A 20,147-nucleotide genomic window follows, 5' to 3' on the forward strand; every position below is an offset into this window, starting at 1 on the left:
TCCAGGCCGAGAGACAACCGCTAGTCGGGGCTAATTCTTCCGCTAGTTCGATGACACGACCCGTCACACTGATAGGATCGACTGAACGCGGCCGTCTCGTCGAGTTGCTCCGGCTCCGCCGAAATGGACGTGATTCGGGGCTACGTGAGTGTCGCGAACCGTACCGCGATTATCGCATCGCGCTGACCTACTTTATTTGGTATTTGCGAAATAGTTTGGGAGAAGCGTAAATTATCGTTTGTATGTTTGTATTTAAAAGTTCGCGTGGTCGTACGACAGGTACCGTTCAAACGAAACAAAGATTCCACGTTTATGCACGCGACGCGTCGTTGCGTCTCGTCGCTTATTTTCCAACTAAAAGAACACGAGTTTGCCGTTCCAGCTTAGAAAATTCGTCAGCGACGACGAAGACGAACAACGTTCTCTCTCGAACGTACTCTTTTTCCGTTTTCGTTGATCGATCCTTCTAAATCACGAGTAATATCGCGCCGATCGAATCGTTAATAACATACCAGCGCTATTAAAATCACAATGCTACGGTATCGACAATTTTGTTCTCAGTTGGGAGACGCGATGTTCGTCGAGTTACCACGTGTTCGATTGGACGGGGGCGCACGTGCTTTTCGACAGCATTGGGGTTACGAATCACGACCGTTGGCACCACCGCCGCCATTGATCGAAGAAGACGAAGCGGCGGTTGAACCGGAAACAGTGAGCCTGAGGGAAGCCAACACCGCGTCACCAATAGGTGAGTCTATGAAACATACGCTCAAGATCGATCTCGGTTTAAGCGGCGACGTACATGGTATTTTTACGAAAATATAATTACCTTGACACACACACTCTCTCTCTCTTTAACATATATATATATATATATATATATATATATATATATAATGTACATTTACACGTTATAGTATCAAAGTTACACGATCGTAACTCGTAATAACAACGAGGAAAGAGACGCGTACGCGACACAACGATCGCGACTTTGGGATCGGTTCGTTTGCCACGCAATTTCCCATAGAAAGCAGAATCTTGGCCGGCTGCGCGTTCAATGGTTCCGCGCTTAATAAGCGATCGGAAAGGGTTATCGCGTTCCGCGTTGCATAACGAGAACACGGAAGCGTTTGTGCTTTTCCTCGCGCTTGCAAATCGCGCGCGACTCCCCTGCAGCGTCGATGCTTTATCTCGCGACCGATACCGCGGTCTACGAAATCAAGACCACGTGGTATTAATTGCGCTTTGTCTCGAACGGTCGTTGCCGTTGTTGACAAACGCGCGTACGTTGTGCTCGTAACGAGCGGACATTGTTCGACAGGTGCAATTCCCCGAGTGCGTCGGGCCTCTCGTTGAAAGCGCACCGACAAAGAAGCCTTCCCACTCGCGTTGGCTTCGCGTTCAATTTTTAATGGCCGGCAATTAGCGCGGCGTCCCAAGGATCGTGTAAACGGAAGAGACAAGACGACGAAGCTTTAGAACGGTGGGATATTCGCGGTTTTATTTGTAAATTGCTGCGAGTGTGTTTTCGCTGGTAAATTTAACGTAAATACGAAGGCGTAGTATCGTCCGATGGTAAACCGTAGGTGTTTTGTTCTCGATTTTTACTCGAAGCCGCGACATAGTTCTATTTGTCTGTACGCGCTTAACCGTGGAACAAGAAGTTAGAATCGCATTATATCGTCGAATAGTTTCGACGCGTTCGTTATCGACCTGTATCGCTAGATGGTAACGTAGGTCGCAGCGCACAAGTTCTGCGTTATCGACAGGCTGCATCGTCGAACTGCGAGGCTGCGAGTACCGCGTTGCAACTGTATGCGTTACAGTATTCTACTAGGCCAACAACGAATAGCCAACTTCTCTTCCTGTTCCATCGGTATTTTACTTAAAAGTACGATAAACACGTCCGTTAAATCTTTACGCAACTTGATCGCAATTTCAACCGCGAATAACCAAGTTTACGGAGAGTCGTTTAGAAAGCTCTACGTCTACTAACTTCGAACGGGGCCTCGTCGCCTTCTTCGTCGTTTTCGAGAAACTTTTCGTCTTCGAAAAACTCAAAGGCGAATAGGTTTCGCAGCAGTGATTTTTCGCCATTTATCGTTCTATCCCTCGGACGACGTTTCTTTCAGGATCGAAAGCGCCCTTTTATTCTCCGCGTTGCCTCCGCGCTGTCTGGTTCGCGCTGATTTGACGCGCCGAGGACGATCGAGCAACTTTTTCGCCGGAATTTCTCGTCTTCCGACGAATTTTAGACCGTTCGACGAATTCTGCGTGAACTCGCCTGTGACGCATAGTCGATTCTATTTCGAGAAAAGAGAAAAGAGAGAGTTTAGATGTGCCGATCTCACGGCGCGATACCCGGAGATGGTTGTCGGCGAGTTCTCGAAGGTTGCTTCGTCGCCTCGATGGCTGATATCGCGCGGATTTACGCCGTCAGGAACTGGATTTCTTTCCCGTATTCCCCGAACGTCCACCGTTCCCTTTGTTCCTTTACCTCCGCGTAACTTTCTCCGAGATATCGGTCGTTTCGCGGTTGATAACGCGCGATAATGCCGTCTTGCTGGAAACGGTGAAAGGGAAGTCGACAGCGAATTCGTTGCCGTACGAACGACTCAAGAAGCGGTAAACGAAAATTCGAGTTAACTCGACTCGCTCGTGAGATTCTCGTTTAACCGTTTTCATCGATCTTCCAAAGCGTATTAAATTCTTTGAGATTACGAGCCTGTAAGATCAGAATCGTAGAAGCTGCACGGTACGAAAGTTACGACGGTTTGGATTTATCGAGGTGAGACGTTGCAAATTTTGTTGCCACGATATCAACGAAGAGTCGTTAACGTTTGTTTCCGGTGCGATTTCTGGAGGAGACGACGCAACGATTCTCTCCCGGTTGCTTTTTACATTGGAGCAATTACATTGGAGTTTGCGGAAAATTTAGAAGATAATACCGACGTTAAGAGGAAAACGTTAGTCATCGTTGCGTGTGCGTGAATCATATTACGCGTATAACCTTCTTCCTGTAATCCTCCTCGATTAAGGAAAACCCGTCTATTTCGTAAAAAAAAAAAAAAAAAAAAAAAAAAAGAAAAAAGAAAAGCAAGAAAAAGAACAGAAAATGCGTTACGAGACTTTTCGATAAAAAAGGAAGACCGGGATATCGACTGTCTCAGCCTTAGACGAACACTCGTTTACCTTCGCGAATAACCACGTTGATGTGAATCGGAGCGGTGATTTCGAGTGACCTTCGTGACTACCCCCCGTATATTCAGCGTAGCCTCGTAAAAGTAACGATATATCAAATATAATCGTAGGAAATAAGAATTTCAGCAGGTTTTTAACTGGATGGCCGATGTTCGAGTCACCGGTACGAAGAGAGAGGGCACGAAGGATGCGAGTTTCTTTGGGCAAACGCGTTTCTTTCTCTTTCCATCTATTCCTTTGCGTCCGTTGCTCTCCTCGTCTCGCCGAACCACGCGCGTGATTATAATTATTATTGAAATTGCACGCCGCCCGTAATAACACGCGTGTAACGGACGCGTTTCCGAGTGACGGCAATCACGCGACGCAACGGGGATTATTAATTTAAACGTAATACCACGTCGAGATCGCAGCCTGGATAAACGCGCGACCGATCCGAACATACGTACCGTTTCGCCTGAAAACTCGATGTCGCTCCTTTCCAATCAGGAAAAACACGTACGTCCAACCGATTACGTAAATAATAGCACCTGGTAACTTTGCTCTTGCGTTTTAAAAGCTCGAATTTATCGCATTTCCGTCTACCTCGCCTGCTGGCGTCTAAAATCGCGTCAACCACTAGGACCAATTATCCACCATATCAACGATACCTGGTACGTGTAATTTCAAAATTGTTAAATTCACGGAGGTCGAGAGAGAGAGAGAGAGAGAGAGAGAGAGAGAGAGAGAGAGAGAGAGAGAAGACGGACAAAAACGGTATCGAAAGAATAACACGTCGGATAATCGGTCGAAAGAGTTCTCGGTCGCGATCATCGTTCAGGCATCGTCCGAGGCACCGGATATGCCTTGGCACCGGAAGAGTCGTCCTATAGCGGCGTGTAGCCTCTGTACGGTTAGGTTTCTTCGTGTCGGCGCGCTGGTCCGAGGCGCGTCCGCGTTGCATGCATCAACGCACACGCGTTTTCCACCCACGTAAATGCACGGTCGCCAATGGATCTTCGCGATTGCAACATCGTCGTGATTGCCGCCTGCACAACGATCCTCTATAGTCTGGAGCGTGTCTCTGGTCGGTTATGTAACAAAAGCGCCCAGCGATCGTCCGTTTCGTCGTTTCGCGAACGCATCTTCTCGCGAACGCTTACGGTCGAACTCTTGAATTTTTCGTCGTCGTATCTAGCGATGCCAGTAAATAACAAATACCAGCAAACCGCTGATCTCTCTAGGAACGGAGCGGCGATCGCGGGCTAGTCGCTACGATCCTTTCGCAGGAAGAGCGAAATTCATAGAAACCGGTGGAAAACCGTTATTCGAAAAGAACAGCGATCACAGGTTTCTCGGCGAGCTAATCGAGCGATTCGCATGCTCGCCGCGTATATACGCCGCGTAGTATGTAGCGGAGTAGGGCGAGCGCGAACCTCGCCATCGACAACGCTTCCACGAGTTTCCAACGATCTGAATCGAAGAGGATGGTACGAGCAAGGCGGCTGTGATCGACTCGAAGCAACCGACCGTTTCTTTAGACGCGAACGTCCGAACGTCGCGTCCCTCGAAAATCCAGGCGTTTCTTTCCTTTTCTCGTATCGTGAGAAATTGTACGAGACGAATGCTTTAGTAGCCTCTCGATACCGATGGGAACGGACTTAGGTGTAACGCGCGTGTGTTTCGTTCGATCGAAGAGCGAGGTGACGGGTATAATTTTGACAAGTGTATCTCAATCCTAGGGTTCGATTGCTCGGTATACGTTTACATCGTGTAACGTAAAATAACATTGGAAAGTGCTTTCTAGTTTGCTCTTGATACGCCGTAGAAACAAAGTCCTCGACGGCGCGTTACTTCGCCTCGTTTACACCAGCGACCCTAATTTCCCTATTGTTCGTCGGGTGCAACTTTATACTTGTACGGAGACTCGTTAATTGCTGCCGCCGTTCTTTGTCGTAACGTGGAAAAGATGGCGAATCGTACTTACTCGTGCCAAGTATCGTCCGAATTAACGAGCTTTTTCGCTAAACTTCGTTCAACCGTTGAGCCCAGCCGACCGTAACGTTTACTATACGCGCGCGTGTCTAATTGAATTTTCGTTTCGCGAATATTACATCGCGTCGATTCGCGATGTTAATAAATTATACCCGTTCGCGCAAATCCCATAGACATACCTACGATACGATCGGTTACGGGAGTGGTCGCTGTTCTTTGTTCCGTTGGACGAGTTCACGGGACAACGATCCACGATATTTTGGAAAAACAACTTACCGTCAGGCGGGCCACTCTTATCGTCACCGACAACCGCATATCCTCGACCGGGCTATCCCAAGACGCAGATTCACCAACGTGGACGGTAGTTCGCCTCTGCTCGCCCTTCGCGATTTAATTGTTCGCGCGAAAAGGACACGATAGCGGTACGGGTGTTCCAAGCCGATGTCGTCCCATCTAGGATGCGGTTGCGCGATTACGACGCGATATTCGACCGTTCTAGCCGACAACTTTTTGTGCTGCGAAGCGAAATGGAAATAGTTTTGGAGAACTCTCTTATATTCTTCGACGAAACTAATTTTAGCGAACGACCGGTCGTCCCCGTGGCATATCGGTCGCGTCGAATTTCGAGATTCGAGACTACGAGACGACTCGCTCGTTTACGGCGATAACTTTGACGACAGCGATAGCCTGTTTGCAGAATGTTAAAATATACGACGTTATTTCGATAGGAGGGAAAAGCGTGTTTATCCCAACGGAAGAAAACCGACGACATCCGACGTTCTTTCGAGAGAAACGCCAGCCATCTTTCGCGCCAGCGAACCTGCCGTTGTAAGAACACGGTTTTCCAGGGCACCCGGTAAAATCGTCGCCACGTTTCGCTCGATTTTCCTAGAGTCGCGTCCCCACCGTCCTCGATTCCGCAGCAGCCGATTGGCGGCGGAAGGTTAACGCGCGGTCGGCTCCTCCGCGTGGAAAGAGCTGTTCGCGGCGGATGCGATAAAAGTGCCGCCGCCGCTCTCGTCCTCGTGCGTTTGCCTCGCGACGATAGAATCGCGTTCGTGTCGGCAAACGATGGTCGCTCGGTCGCGAAATCGCGCTAGCGGATAAAAATCCGCCGCTTCTCCCCGTGGCCGCTTCCGTTTCGTTCGTTGCTGGTCGTCCGGTCGATCGGCCGCAGCTCGTCGCTGCCAACCTGGTACTCTCGCGTTCGTCTCTCCGTCCGTCTGTGTCGTTCGAGCTGACCGTGCTTGGCGAATCGAACGGGAGCAACCCTGGTCCAAGGCGAACCGCGAACTAATTATGGAGCTGTCACGAGTCCACGGATCGCCTAATTGCGTTGGGAAGCAGCGAAATACTCGCTGATTCGCTGATCACGATCCGATCCGATGCGACGCGATGGTTCGCCTCGAACTACTTACCATCTACTACCATCTACCACCGTCTACCAGCGCACAGCCCGACGAGGTCTCTTCCAGTGGATTCGTAGTTTCGTACAAGCGAGACGAGACGAACGAGTAGTTGGAACGTAATCGCGATCGCGAAGTGCGTTTTTCTCGGTTTTCCCGTTCGTACGGGACTCGTTTTTCGGCGTCGTACGATCGCAAAGTGTCTTTCGGTTGGAACGAGTCGAACCGGTCGACGATTCTCCGGCGATGTGGTTGCTAATCGTTAGTCGACGATGACGCGTCGATAACGGATGCTTCGTTATCGGGCGAAAGCGTCGATCGACCTAGTTTGCCGGGACGCGCGATCCTATTGGAAAATCGGTCAGGAAGAATCGTGTTCGTTGTGTGCCGCTGCCTCGCCTCGTGGCTCTTCGACGATAAGTCGATTGGTAATTGATGTTCGCGATGAGCCGTAAGAAGGTGTGGAATTCTATAGTGCGTCGCAAGAGGAAAAACCACTTGGATCTCAGTGGCAAAGAAGAGAGCGACGCGGGTAGCGTTTGTAAGTGATGGGACCGTGCTATGCTTTCTTTCTTGTCTCGCTCGGCTTCCTATTTCCAATGCGTGGCATTTGCGTCGACGACAAGAGTATATCGGAGCTCTAATAGTCGCGAAACGCTTTGCTTTTTCGATGGCCGAGTTAACGTTCACGTAGTCGGAACGCTCGCCTAAAATTCACGTTACCTTCGGTACGTACGCGTTTCTCGAACGATCATCGAAATGCTTGAATTCGAGAGACCAGTCGGATAGAACGTTACGATTATACGTTAGAAAATATCGTTAAAGCTTCTCCTTTAAGCAGAATTCATCATGACGTTGTAAATAAAACTACGAAAAATAAATGTCAATGTTCTTATGTTTTTACTGATATAAACTCAAATGAATCACATTTCCGCTTTTACGCTCAGGCTTTTCGTTGACACATCGTATTTACGCAAGACAGGATACGAAGAAATATCAGACTCGCATTGCGTATCTGAAAATATTTTCGGTTTTCAAGCCGCGTTACGAAAGCATATTAATAGCTAGAAAAATCATTTCGTTGATATTTAGCACCAACGAAATAAGCACGTTATAGTCGCGAGTTTAGAATCGTAAAATTTCAACTACCCTGGTCGGTTAAAATACCAGTTAGTTTGAAAATGAAATTATCGGTTTTCCAAATAATAACGTCGATGACGAAGTCGTTATAAGATGAAGTTGTTATACCGCGTTCATCGATGTTTCCTGTACCGTTTTCTGCATTTTTCTTCGCTTCCTTTCGTTTCAGCTTTCTCTGCGCGATTTTCCGGCTTGCCTCCGCTTTTGCGCTTAACGTTTATATCGTATACGTGGTAAAAATGTTTCTGTGTAGCTGTAGCGATTGCCAGTTACGGGGTATGATCGTTAATCGTGGAAAACGCCAAGTATGATTCGGTATTTTTGCGGAAATGGAAACCGCAACCTGTTGGTCTCGCGTCGTTAAATGCTGCAGGCTATTTCCTAAAGAAATACGTGTGTGTGTGTGTGTGTTTTCACGCGCATCACTTCGCTTGGTAATTTAGCATGAAATCAGCGATTCGTAACGACGAAAAAAAAAAGAAAAATTATGTTTCATTAGAATCGTTTCAAACGCGTATGTATTTCTTTTCGTGGATTACTCGTTCTCGGCGGTATCGCGCGTTGCGTTCTCTAACTCGATCGATCTAAAGATCTAAAGAAACCAATCGCTAGAAATCGCCATTAATTTAATCGGTTGACAAAGTTGTCGACGTTTAAGCGACGATACAACTTTTACGGTCGCTCGTTGTAATGGCTAAAAAGAGCGAAGAAGAAGCGTGTAGCTTCCCATTTTTGACCTTACGATTTCTGCGTCGTAGAGTCGTTCTACAAAGGCTGGAGTTTGCAGCTAGCGGACGATTTCTACGGTGGAAAAGCGAAAGAACGTCGTGGCGCGTGCGAACGACGAAAGAGTGCAGGGTGCGAAAAGAAAGGGGCGAACGAGGGTCTGGCGACATCTGCCGAAACATCGTACGAGAGTAGAAAGGCGGATCGCGAAGGCGAGAAACAGCGATCGAGGGGCGTGCTCGTTGAACGGAGACGAGAAACGATGGAACGGAGAGTGGCTGGAAGCGCGGCAGGGGATGACAGAGGGAAGCGGCGCGAGAAACGCCGACATCGGAGGATCTTAATTGAAACGTCCGTACGTTTAATTAAAAATCACTGTCGGTTGCGATCCCGCGGTGAAATCGCTCTCGAGTTAACCTTCGGGGATTGGCGTGTTCGCTCGTCTCTCTATCGACAGATGCGTTTGCATCCGTTTCGCCGATAAATTCCGAATATCGTCGACAAAACGTTTCGTCTCTCGACGCTGTTGTCAAGTCTGCGTCTTAACGCGGCAAATCCCTCGGAAATTCGGAGTTTGGTCCGGTCTTGAATACGCAAAGTCCAGCTTCGATTTACGGAGTTGCCGTTCGGTTGCTGTTCGCCGATCGTCCCGGCATCGGAAGATCGAGTTCCAGGGCGCTTTCGCGCAAGGTCGAAAGGGGGAGGAAGAATAAAAGGACGAGGTTAGAACGCGGTGGTCGGTGCTTTGGTAACTCAAGGAGACAATGCTGGCGGTAACACGATCCGACGCTGCTTTGCTTCGGTTACACGGGCTATAACTTAACCACCGGAGTACGTATATCGTTGCTTAATCGCGACTACAACGCCCCACGGCTTGCTCGCCTCGAACTCGATCGGCTGCCGCCACGGCGCACGGGTTTCCACCGGACTAATTGCACCGCGGACCGATTCGATTCGGGACGATCGTACCAAGGACGAGCCTCGAAGAGGTGGCAAAAATTTTAGTCGCGTATCGATATAGATCGATTTTAAGGGACAGGCCGCGTGATCCGCGGCTACGGTCGATCCTCTGTACCGATATTAATAACCTGAACGAGTCGTTCGAACAGGCCAAATAATATCAGATTTCTATAGGTATAGGTCCGTAAGATAGTCGCGAGAGACGAAGGAACGTCGGAAGTAGTCAATTATTTCTGGTTGCTCGAACTATCGATGCCGTTGAAAGAAAAAAGCGTTCCGGACGTTGTGCCGTGCCAACGGAGGTATCGTCTTATCGGACGTTGGGTTAGGTGCATCCTTTGCTCCTCCTACGTTGTCGCATGACTCAACCTCCTTGTACGGCCAGCGTGAATACCCTAACGCTACACGCAGCAAATGCATCGTAGTTACCACGCTGATGGCCTTTTCTCATTACGTGCCACGCCTTTGCTCCTTCCTTCTCTTCTCTCCCCACTTACTACTCCTTCCGAACGAGCTTTATTAGCAGTTTTCTATTAGCCGTTCTCACGCTCTATCGCGTAATTTGTCACAGTGGCGCGTACGTAATGTAGGGCGCAAACTTGCAATATGATTTATACGTAAGTCTATTTCACGAACGTCTAAAGAGCCTGCTAACTAATTTATATCTTAACGAAGTATATCAATTATCCTTCGCGAGACGTTCTTGGTCTCGACGCGAAAGGAACCGACCGAGTTTCATCGATCGACCTGTTTCTCTCTATTCCTCGCCCGCCTCTTATCCGGAATACGCGGTTATTAGTTTCGAAGCGTTGAAAGTTGTTGGAATAAACGGAAACTGGATCGCGGAAGAAAGTTTTATCGCGCGTCAGCCGACGAAAGTCTAGAAACGTAATATCTCGAGTTAGCTCGTCTCAGGAGCGAAGAAATCGTAAGGTGTTCAGGCACGTTTGACGTGCTATCCTCTCTGTTAATTAGAAGCGATATCGACGCGACAAGATGGGTGATGAAAGGCACAGTACGTTTCCGAAAGCGACAGAGGAGGTAAAGGACCGCGTCAGCGTCCGCGACAAAACTCGAAGCCGTTTCCCATAGCGCGCGATACAGAGCGAAATAACTGTAACGCGATGAGAACGAGCGCGAATTCCATCGAATCGAGTCTAGTAGCGCAAACGAACGAACGAACGTTTAGACGTTAGACGCTTTGGTCGCCTGTGTGTACTGCAGCTGCATCTACGATGCACGCACCGCGAACGAGATAGGCTTACGGACGCGTGTTTCCGTGTTTCGCGGCTCTTTTATCTCTCGCAGTTACAGAGGCTCTCACTTTGAACGAACGCTAGCGCTGTTCGCGCGAATGGAACTCGATGCGAATTAGGCGAAAAATTAAGATTTTTTTTTTTCTGTAAAAACGGCGAACTGAACAAAATCGGTGAAAGCTGGTCAAAGCGTTTACCGTCGATATGTACGAAATAATCGTTACTCTTAAAATACTTGTTATTTATTATCTTGCCATTCCGTGTAATTTCCAACATAACTGTACATAATTTTTGCTTGGAACTTTCAGCTTGATTCTATTTCGTTGCCCTATTCTTATTTCGCAAATGTCACGCTAATCTCTCACCGCAGCTTTTCTTTCGTCTATCTGTATCCTTTTCTTCGTCTTATTTCGCGCGAGTAAACGTTCTGCGTTCCTTTGGGTTCTTTTAGAAATTTCGCTTAATTTAATCGATCTAACTACGCTATAAATGTAATTGTGTTGAAATGATTGTGATGTTTATATAGCGCTATTGCTAAGAAGGGTGTCCACCCTTCCAAGAAGAGGGTTACAACAGAGACATACTTTGGATCCCGAATTGTCCTCGTTAAGCGAACACGATTCCAATCGTCTTATCGTGGAGCGTAAGTGGGACATTCAGAACACTAGCTTTTCTCTTTCTTTATTTTTTTAATTGTAAGTATCATACGATAAGTACGATGAATGATAGATTCAACAACTCCCTTCTTTTTCACCCAATCTTCTGAATTCCTTGTTACGATGTGCGTATCTTTTATTAATTCTTCGTTCGACGCGAAGATTGCGATGTGAAGATGTTTTGATCGCGTTAAATCCTGTGATTCGTTTGAAATATCATCCGACATGATTTTAAATACGATTCTTTCGTTCTACGTATATTCCTTTTTCTTAGTGCGTTTCATAATTGCGTGTAATACAGGCGTTGGAGAATCGAACATTTGCTGTATCTGCCTAAATTTGAATGATATAGTTAATCGTATAATTAAGTTACGAGAAGCATGCTGTAGCGAAGGATACTCATTTTGCATCTAATTATTGTACTTGGAACGTAGGAAGATTAAAATAGCTGTAGTCGAGTACCGAACGAATGTTAAATAACATTGATAAATAGATATCGTGGTATGGTAAAAAACGTACACGATCGAGCATGAACGTATTTTCTATTCCATTGTTTCCAGTTGTATTCGTCGTTTTAAAATTTCCAAATTATTCGCTGTATTTTCGATAGAAATTTACCGCGCATCCCGGTAATCTATTTCAGAAACCAACCAGAGAGTATCGTCACCAAATAACTCCCCTATAAAACCATCCTTCCGCGATACACTTTGCTCCTTCCGAATCTAAAGGAACTTCTTCCTGAAATCGACGAACAACGCGCCGACCTACTTCCTCGCCGAGTTCCACGTCGAGTTTCAAACTCGATAAAAGCTCCGAAAAATCGATAGAACGAAAATCCTTCGACGTCTAATTCTCCTCTACTTTCGACTTACCCGCGCTCCTAATCTTATCTTCTTCGAACGTTTCGTCTCGAGTGGAAGAGAAAGAAAACGGCTTCAAACGAGAAAAGAGAAGGAAAAAGGGACAAAGAGAGAACCGATCTGTGCGTGTGTTTCTTTCCCGGTTTCCTCGGTCCATGCAGCGTGTGGAAACGGTTTTTCGTCTGTTTACGCGAGAAGATCCGCGCGTTTGGAGACGGGCCAGCGATATTTTTACGTTTCGCCATTCTCGATTGGCGGAAACTGGCGCAACGGAACCGCAATACGGACCGAACCGAGCCGTTCCAGGAAGTAAGAAACTTCCCTGGAATCCGGATTTCCACGCGACGGCAAAAGGAATTTCTCTCGGCCCTGGCATTCGTATTCCACTCGCACGTCGACCGACCTATATTCCTCGCCGTTTCGAATTTCAGCTACCGATGCGACGTCGATGTCGAACAACCTTGGTTTCCTGACGTTTTTACGTAATACCCAGCAAATAGCTTTTCCATGGATTCCTTTTTGGCCGAGTCCCCGACGATGTACGGAGCTTATCGTTGGCCTGGTTTCTAGTAGCTGCGGATAATCTATCTTGAACGGGGCGTTAGCAACGTGCGGCTCGATGTTCGGCTCGTGTACGATCTTCTGCTATTAACCCTCCACTGACTCTTCCGTCAATTTGGCGGCTTGTAGCGACTATAAAAACACGATACGTTCTGTACGTCGCTTTATTATTTCAAGAATTATTAGTACAAATACGTTTTTCCCCCAGAAACAGAATAGGTAAATCTCTACGTATGTATCAAAAAAAAAAAAAAAAAAATTAGTGACATCACAAAAATTTCTCCACTCGTACCGTTTCTACTTCGAGTCTTTCGCTTGTGGCCGATGCGAACAATCTTACAAAAATCGCTATATATTACGAGTGATATACACATATACTTACCCCTTTTTCTTATATGTATTTACGTATGCATGTAAGAATTCAAAGGTCCAAGTTTGTCAAAACCTATGAGAAATTCGATCGGATTATGAGGTTAAACGTTTCGCTATTTTAGATACTTTTAAGTGTCATTTCTTTGGAGAACTATGTCGTTACGAGTTATCGTTGACCCATTTTTCGTATCTCTTAGTATGCATATGCGTGAGGATACGATACTAGCAAAAGTTATTTGTGTTGATAGCCGTTTACATTTTGTGCAGTTCGCTGCGTTCGCTCTTATTATCTTCCTTGCCTTTTCAACATTCCTTTTTCCACTCTAATTATTCATTCAGATTGTCGCTACTATTTCATTCAGGCTGTAAAACGTTATTCCTCTGATAGCTTTGCTTCAATTTTTGCGTCCGTTGAAACATACTTCGCGTAGTATTATATATTCAAAGTTTCATGGAACTAATTATAGAAACGTTTGTAAATAAATAAATAAATTTATAAATTTATTTACATATATATATGTATTTAGAACATCGTTGAGATATATAACGTATAAAGAGATATAACGTCGTCGACGCGCTTCGTCGACACGACGATATTATTTCTCCATAGTTTGGTATCTTTAGATTCTAGTCTGAAGACGATACGACGTTTAATCGTTATAGAACACGATGAAGATATATTTTAAGGAATACATTTTTGTAGGATAGAAAAGAAACGAGCGAGAAGCAAAGTCGTCGTTTCTTCCGCGCGTTAATAAAATCTAGCGTATCCCGAGAAAGCGTGAAGAATTAACAGCTTGTTAGAAGACCGCCGATTCTGGCAAGACATTCGCAAATGCCTTGGCAGGGTAACGAGAATTATATATTTGGTTTGCAGTGTCAAGCGAACTGAAGCGCCAACAGGTACGCGATAGGCTAGAAAAATTGCGCGTGAACGCGGGAAGTCGAAGGAAGTGGAGCGGCCGCGTGGAAATTGGAGGAGTCGAACACAGCTTTCACCTGGTTACGCAAAAATGCGGAGCTCGAAACACGAAACAATGACCGAGCCGCGTGCTGATGTCCGATTTAACTGCGACAAAAAGTTCGCTTTTCTCACCCGAGAGCTCCTTCTACTCGTTTTACCGTGGAAAAATATCACATGCGAGTTTTCTTTCCGAGTTTTTACCTCTGGTCGAGCAACTGCGGTCTCTATTAGGTGGATGCAAAAGTTGGTTGGACGTTGAACGCGCTAGAAAATACAGCTATCCTGTTTTATAATAAACGTCGATACTGGATAATTTAGAAAAAAAGATCTACCTACGCTAGCGCGAATCGAAAGTTTTGAATCGTTAACTTTTGGACACAAAGGGCGTTTGAATTTTTGAACGAAAAATATACAGATAGATATTTGGACTTTTATATAATATTTATAGAATATATCGTATATTTTTCACCACGGTATTGTTCCCTTTGAATATTTCTATCGTGCGGTCGTTATTTGAGCCATTGCAGGCATTGTTCTTTTTTTCAAACCGTAACAATTTCGATGGAATAACGATAAAAGGCAACGTAGATCGTTCAATTCTATTTTCTACTTTTTACGTGCACACTTTTTACAAGGTTTCGAGTCTTTTTCGTCGAGCATTTAGCTGGTACGCACCGACCTATATTTATTCCATAATCAACTTGGTTCGGGTCGGTAGAAAGGACCTTCGTACGCAGTTTTGTGGAAAAAGTTGAAAGCTTCGCAACGAGCTGGAAATTATATTTTAGTAATATTCGCGCGTGGATAACGGCGAATAATTAGTCAGAAAATTGTTCGAAAACTCGTATAATACCTTTTCTGGTTGTCAAAGAAGATACGCGAAATAAACTCCAAAAATTAATTACTACTGTAAGGTCCATTCGTGAAATAGCGTTTAAATAAGAAGATACTTACGTATTTGGTTTCCAAAGCGAGCATTCTGTGTACACGCTGTTAATTCGTTTCGTTAATTCTAATACCTCGTTGTTTCTGGGAACAATGGCAATTTCAACTTACCTGTCAGAAACCTGTCCAATTTGAAACATTTGTTGCACGAACGTTCAAAAATTCAATCGGGGATCACAAAGAGCAATTTGGTCGGTCGGCAAACAACGATGCCACGAAATGAAAATCAATTTCACAGCAGGCGCGATTCGACGAAACGTGAGCAAAAGTCAAAGGTGAATTAATTAACGGCGACCTGGTTATCCTTTGGTGTCCGGCGTCACCGGCAAATAAGCGTTGAATTTCATGTAATTAACGGCATACGTCGTCGTCGTATTATGCACGTTTATGAAAACAAGCCTCGTCCGTTAGATGTTTCCTTTTTAGCAATTGTGAGACTAATCGCTGCCTCTTGTAAGTACGTTTTCCTTTTTAAAGAAATTCAAATTATGTTGACTACATATAGCCCTTATTTAAAACAAAATTCGGCGTATATAAAATATTTGACGCGGTGATTTGTTAATTCTGCCTCCTTGAATCAATCTCGAGTATCTACGACTCGCGTATCGTTCCTTATTTGTAGATTATAATCGCCCAAGTGTATGTATTATTAAAAAAAAAAATGCTGCACTTCCTTGCTACCATACTCGACATCCGATACGAAGGAAAGATGAATTAACGCAACAAAATCCGCGAGGTAACCTCGTATTTCAGAATTCCGTGTTAATTATGCATGTTACAATGGCGCGAGTTTTACGCGTAAGTTTTCCTTCTTCCTCCGATCGTTAACGAAAGAATAACGGCGGTCGTCGATTACAACGTCCTCGGCTTGCGTTTCGAGGTGACGGCTGCTTAATTGTTCACGACGAAAACCGCGGATTATACGATCAAGCTGATAAAAATCAGGGTCATCGAAGCAGCTTAATTGTTTCGCACAATCCTGCACCGGCCTCTCGCCGTTGTGTTGTTCACACGACTATATACATTTGTACATTTGCATCGTGCGTGTCGTGTATACGCTATACACCTGTGTTTTGAATAGATCGATTCGATCGTCGTTCTTGAAATTTTTGTTCGATACAAATACTTTTCGGACGATTCTATACCTGAATCGCCCAGAGGATTGCCGAGATTAGTTCGATGAAGAGGATTGCCCTGGCTCGAACGTTCGCTGAATATCGATTGTATCGCGCATGGCGTATCATTGACTCGAATAAAACTCGATAGAGGAAACACTCTCGTTAATTTTCAGCTCTACTCGTTCTAGGGCGGCCCGACTGTCGTTGGTAATTGCGAAACGAGTATTTAAGGGAGATTATTCCGAATCGCGTAAGAGCACGTGCAATGTCGTTGACAGACACACCAGTTACCAATTGATATTTTGCTTTGGTAACATCTTTGAAAGTTTGTACGATAAATATCCATATGATTTAAGATCAACGATATGAGTTAAAGACGTCGGATTGCTCTGTTACGTCGATTTCTTTAATTTATCACGTAGATGTTTAGAATTACACATTGCGACCTGTAATTTATCTTCGTGATTGGTAACTTACGATTCGTTTGTCCCTTTGTAGTAAACTCTAATTTTCTGTGCATGTATGTTACATTATATTTATAATAATACTAATAACAAATGTTACGTAATAGTATCTAGCATTCGATAGAAGGTTTATTGATACGTCAAATTTTATGCGAATTGTATTACAATTATGAACACGTACAATATATATTACGTTCTAAAAATTACTTGTATAAAAATGTTTACGGTATACATTTATAGATTTCGTTTTCTTTTTAATCTCGATTTAACTTGGCTAATTGCACTCCAAAAACATTGGTCTTGACTTCGATTTAACAATCCGAGAGAAAAACGTTTACGATACACGATACATAATCAGTTAATTCTATATACGTTAAATTCTATTATCACCGAAGTTCTCGCTTTTCCGATATTTCGATCATAAACGTAAAATTATAAAATTTGTATGAAATATCTTAGAAAAGATGTTCTGTAGAAGAGAACGAATGTATTTAACCGTAATTTTACGTCTTCTTCTGTTACAGGTGAGTTAAAGTCCTTGTCCTTGCCAAGGGGATTTCCGCCAGAATTAGCGGTGAAGGAGGATGACAAAGGTAAAGAAACGAGCAGCCCATTAGCTGCATACTCGATCACCGTTAATCGCAAATTTTATTACCAGCTGAGCCAGCTGAGAATGCAAACGCTAACTATAGATATGATTGTTCCGCGAGAACGCGTCGGTGCACTTTCTCGATAATCGTGGGTAGATTCAAGGGTTTACAGATGCCTTGCTTTATTTTATAATTATATTTATAAACATGTTGGACTTGAAAGCTAATCTGCCAGATATGGCGATTCTCTCGCGGGTACTAGTTTACAAAATTGGCCAAAGCGATCATTCGACGATCGAAGGTTCGTTCACGATTACGGTGGAAAATCATCGCGAGATTCTTGTGGCTACAATTTGTCATTTCTCGGTACAATATATCTCGGTGAAATATTTGAAAGTATATCTAGCAATTTCACCACCTTTATAGCTATTATTACGCTATTTTGTAGGTGATTCGATCAAAGTTAATAACTATAATATATTTGTTTGTTATATGTTTCGCTGACACGTTTTCCTCTCTATCTATTTTCAGAAAATTTGTTCTTTTAACGAAAATTTTCTTGAACATCGTTTAGGAAAGCAAAAATGTGCATGCGTTATTTCATAAACTATCAGAATTACCTCTTTTATCTACTTGTATTAAGTCGCAGACTCCTGGACAATAATTAAATACATTTATCAGGACATGTGTTAATTATAATTAATTACCATTTATTTCGGCATAGTTGCTTAACGAGGTCATAGATGATTTCGTTTAACAGCGTATATCGTGCAAATTAAATAAGAAATTGGCAAAACAAAATTACACGCTAAGACTTGATAACCCAACAAATATTATGCGGTTAAGGTTGTATCGATGGACGAAAGCTGAATCATCGTTGTTATTGATTCTTAAATAAACGATAGATAAACGAAATTATAATGCGCAATAAATAGCTAAAGTAAACATAACAATAATATGTTTGCGAATGTTCAACAGTGGTAAAATGTTTATGCCAGTATAATTTAGATGCTGTAATTAGAACAACTTTATTTTATCGTTAGATTTATAATTAGCACTTATCGAGCGATACATCGAACGCCAAATGACAAATTGAACTCGAGTTTTTGTTTTCGTAGGCAGCGATTTATTTCCCAAGTGAACCAATAATTTTATGCTGTCTTATAGTTTACCTAACGACCAATAATTATGACTTTTAACATGCGAACAGTCGAGTTTATGAAATAATAAGAGCCTTTTCTGTTTCTGTAAACACGGTCTCAAGTACATACGTATACATGCCTATATTGCTACAAACTAATGAAACTGGTTCTAGAATTTGTGCGAGAAATTTTTGTTTTTTTTTCTGAATGCTCACTCTTAATGGCTCTTAAGCAAAAAAAGAACTGATATCTTTTACAATTTGCCTCTATACAGCGATTAAAATCACAGCATTCCTTCTATAAACACATTAAAATAGATGGTTCGGCATTTCTCTCTTGATGACAATCCGAGACTTGTGTAGGCTGCTATACCGTGCTATACTATACTATACTATGCTATGTTCGGCACACTCTCCTTTTCTTTATTTTTTTTTTCCTTGCTCAGAAAATAAAAAGCAAAAAAAAAAAAAAAAGAAAGAATAGCATTCTAATAATAAGAATAAAAAATATTCTTTGCCCGTTAGTCTGTCTTTCTACTGGTATAAAGACTAGTTTAGATAATCGGAAATCCCTGGTATCGATGTTTCTCATTCCTATACTAGTTAGAACACATTTACGTTCGACTGATTTGCGTAAGGCTGTTGCTCAATTATTCAAATACGTGCATATGCGGCCGCGATTCTACTTGCAGCTGCTGTTTGTAGAAGCAAATGAACAGACCAGCGTGTTTCCGCTCGCACGCGTTCGACATGCAACGAATAGGAACTCGTGTCTCTCCTTTTCGATGAATCGCCTTCAACGCTGAATCCCTATGTTCCTACAATTTTCTACCTTTGTACTTTTTTTCTTCTTTTCTTTTTATTTGTCTTTAGTATTATTAAGTTATCGAGCATTCTCATTCTTCGAGTATTTGCTCGCAAACCGCATAATTTCCCCTTAATTCCATATCATTTTACCTTTTTACCTAAGCGAATTTACCTTTCTGCATCCGCGAATGTCGAACACTGGGTGGAAACAAAGTGCTCATTACCGGCATATCTTTTTCTCTGGTTTCGCTCTGGCGAAGGAGTCTTCTACGGTCGTACAATCTATGTAGGTACAAGCAAATTGCTTTCAGTTAACCGCGGAATCATTCGTGGATCGAGTTTTTGGAGCGAGAGACCAAGCAAATTTCCTTTCGCCGTAACTTCCAATTACGAATATCCTTGTATTAATACAAGGTTGCCGATGCGTTGTCAATTGCATACGAAGTAGAGGAAATGTTTCTTAAGATTACCTGGCCGGTATTGGTCGGAGGCGAAATAAATTTCCTACTTGTTTCAGTCGTGGTAAAAATAATTGTTTTTGCGCGAAACGAGTCTAAACTTCGATTTCACTAAATTGAACAAGCTGACGATATAATTTTCGTTCTCTGAATTTATTCTCCGCGGCGATCGAAGCGGTTGTTGACGCCATTTCGTTGAAACCGTTCGCAAGTTTCTGGTACGATCTTAAATTTTGTAAATTTTACTTCCTCGCCAAAACGTTACGTCACCTCCTGGCCTCGACTAACGCAAGCGAGTTCCGCGTAAATCGGGTTGGCCATCGAAGTTTCGAGGAACGTTACAGCTTCGTTGTATAACTTTTGCTCGCATGGAAATTAGCTGTTGGCATCGGTCCCGAGCAACCACCGCGCGACTATTTCATTGATGTAACTTTGGACGAAGAAGTTGAGCCACGGTTAACAGCTCTCTCGCGGAAACAGAATTTCACGCTGCCTTACAATGAACTTTGGGGCCGCCTTATTACTAACAAACTCAATAGGTACCGAATAGT

The 20,147-nt window shown here is 43.9% G+C and overlaps 1 protein-coding gene across 14 annotated transcripts in view; it reads left to right on the forward strand.

The window, feature by feature from the left end:
- LOC117205875 (probable Ras GTPase-activating protein) overlaps nucleotides 1–20,147 on the forward strand; it is a 253,178-nt gene that overhangs the window by 111,028 nt on the left and 122,003 nt on the right. For 5 of the 14 annotated variants that reach the window (XM_033444674.1, XM_033444675.1, XM_033444666.1 and 2 more), the window contains 3 exons: nucleotides 562–748; nucleotides 11,187–11,303; nucleotides 17,125–17,193. The exons of 2 other annotated variants lie outside the window; for them this stretch is intronic. In XM_033444674.1, coding sequence (XP_033300565.1) covers nucleotides 562–748; nucleotides 11,187–11,303; nucleotides 17,125–17,193 — 373 coding nt within the window. Of the gene's footprint in view, nucleotides 1–561; nucleotides 749–7,007; nucleotides 7,120–11,186; nucleotides 11,304–17,124; nucleotides 17,194–20,147 lie in introns of those variants that run through there. 7 more of the 14 variants (XM_033444678.1, XM_033444677.1, XM_033444671.1 and 4 more) reach the window with 5 other exon arrangements.

This window comes from Bombus bifarius, unplaced genomic scaffold, assembly GCF_011952205.1.
Source record: "Bombus bifarius isolate JDL3187 unplaced genomic scaffold, Bbif_JDL3187 scf7180000007996, whole genome shotgun sequence".
NCBI lineage: Eukaryota > Metazoa > Arthropoda > Insecta > Hymenoptera > Apidae > Bombus > Bombus bifarius.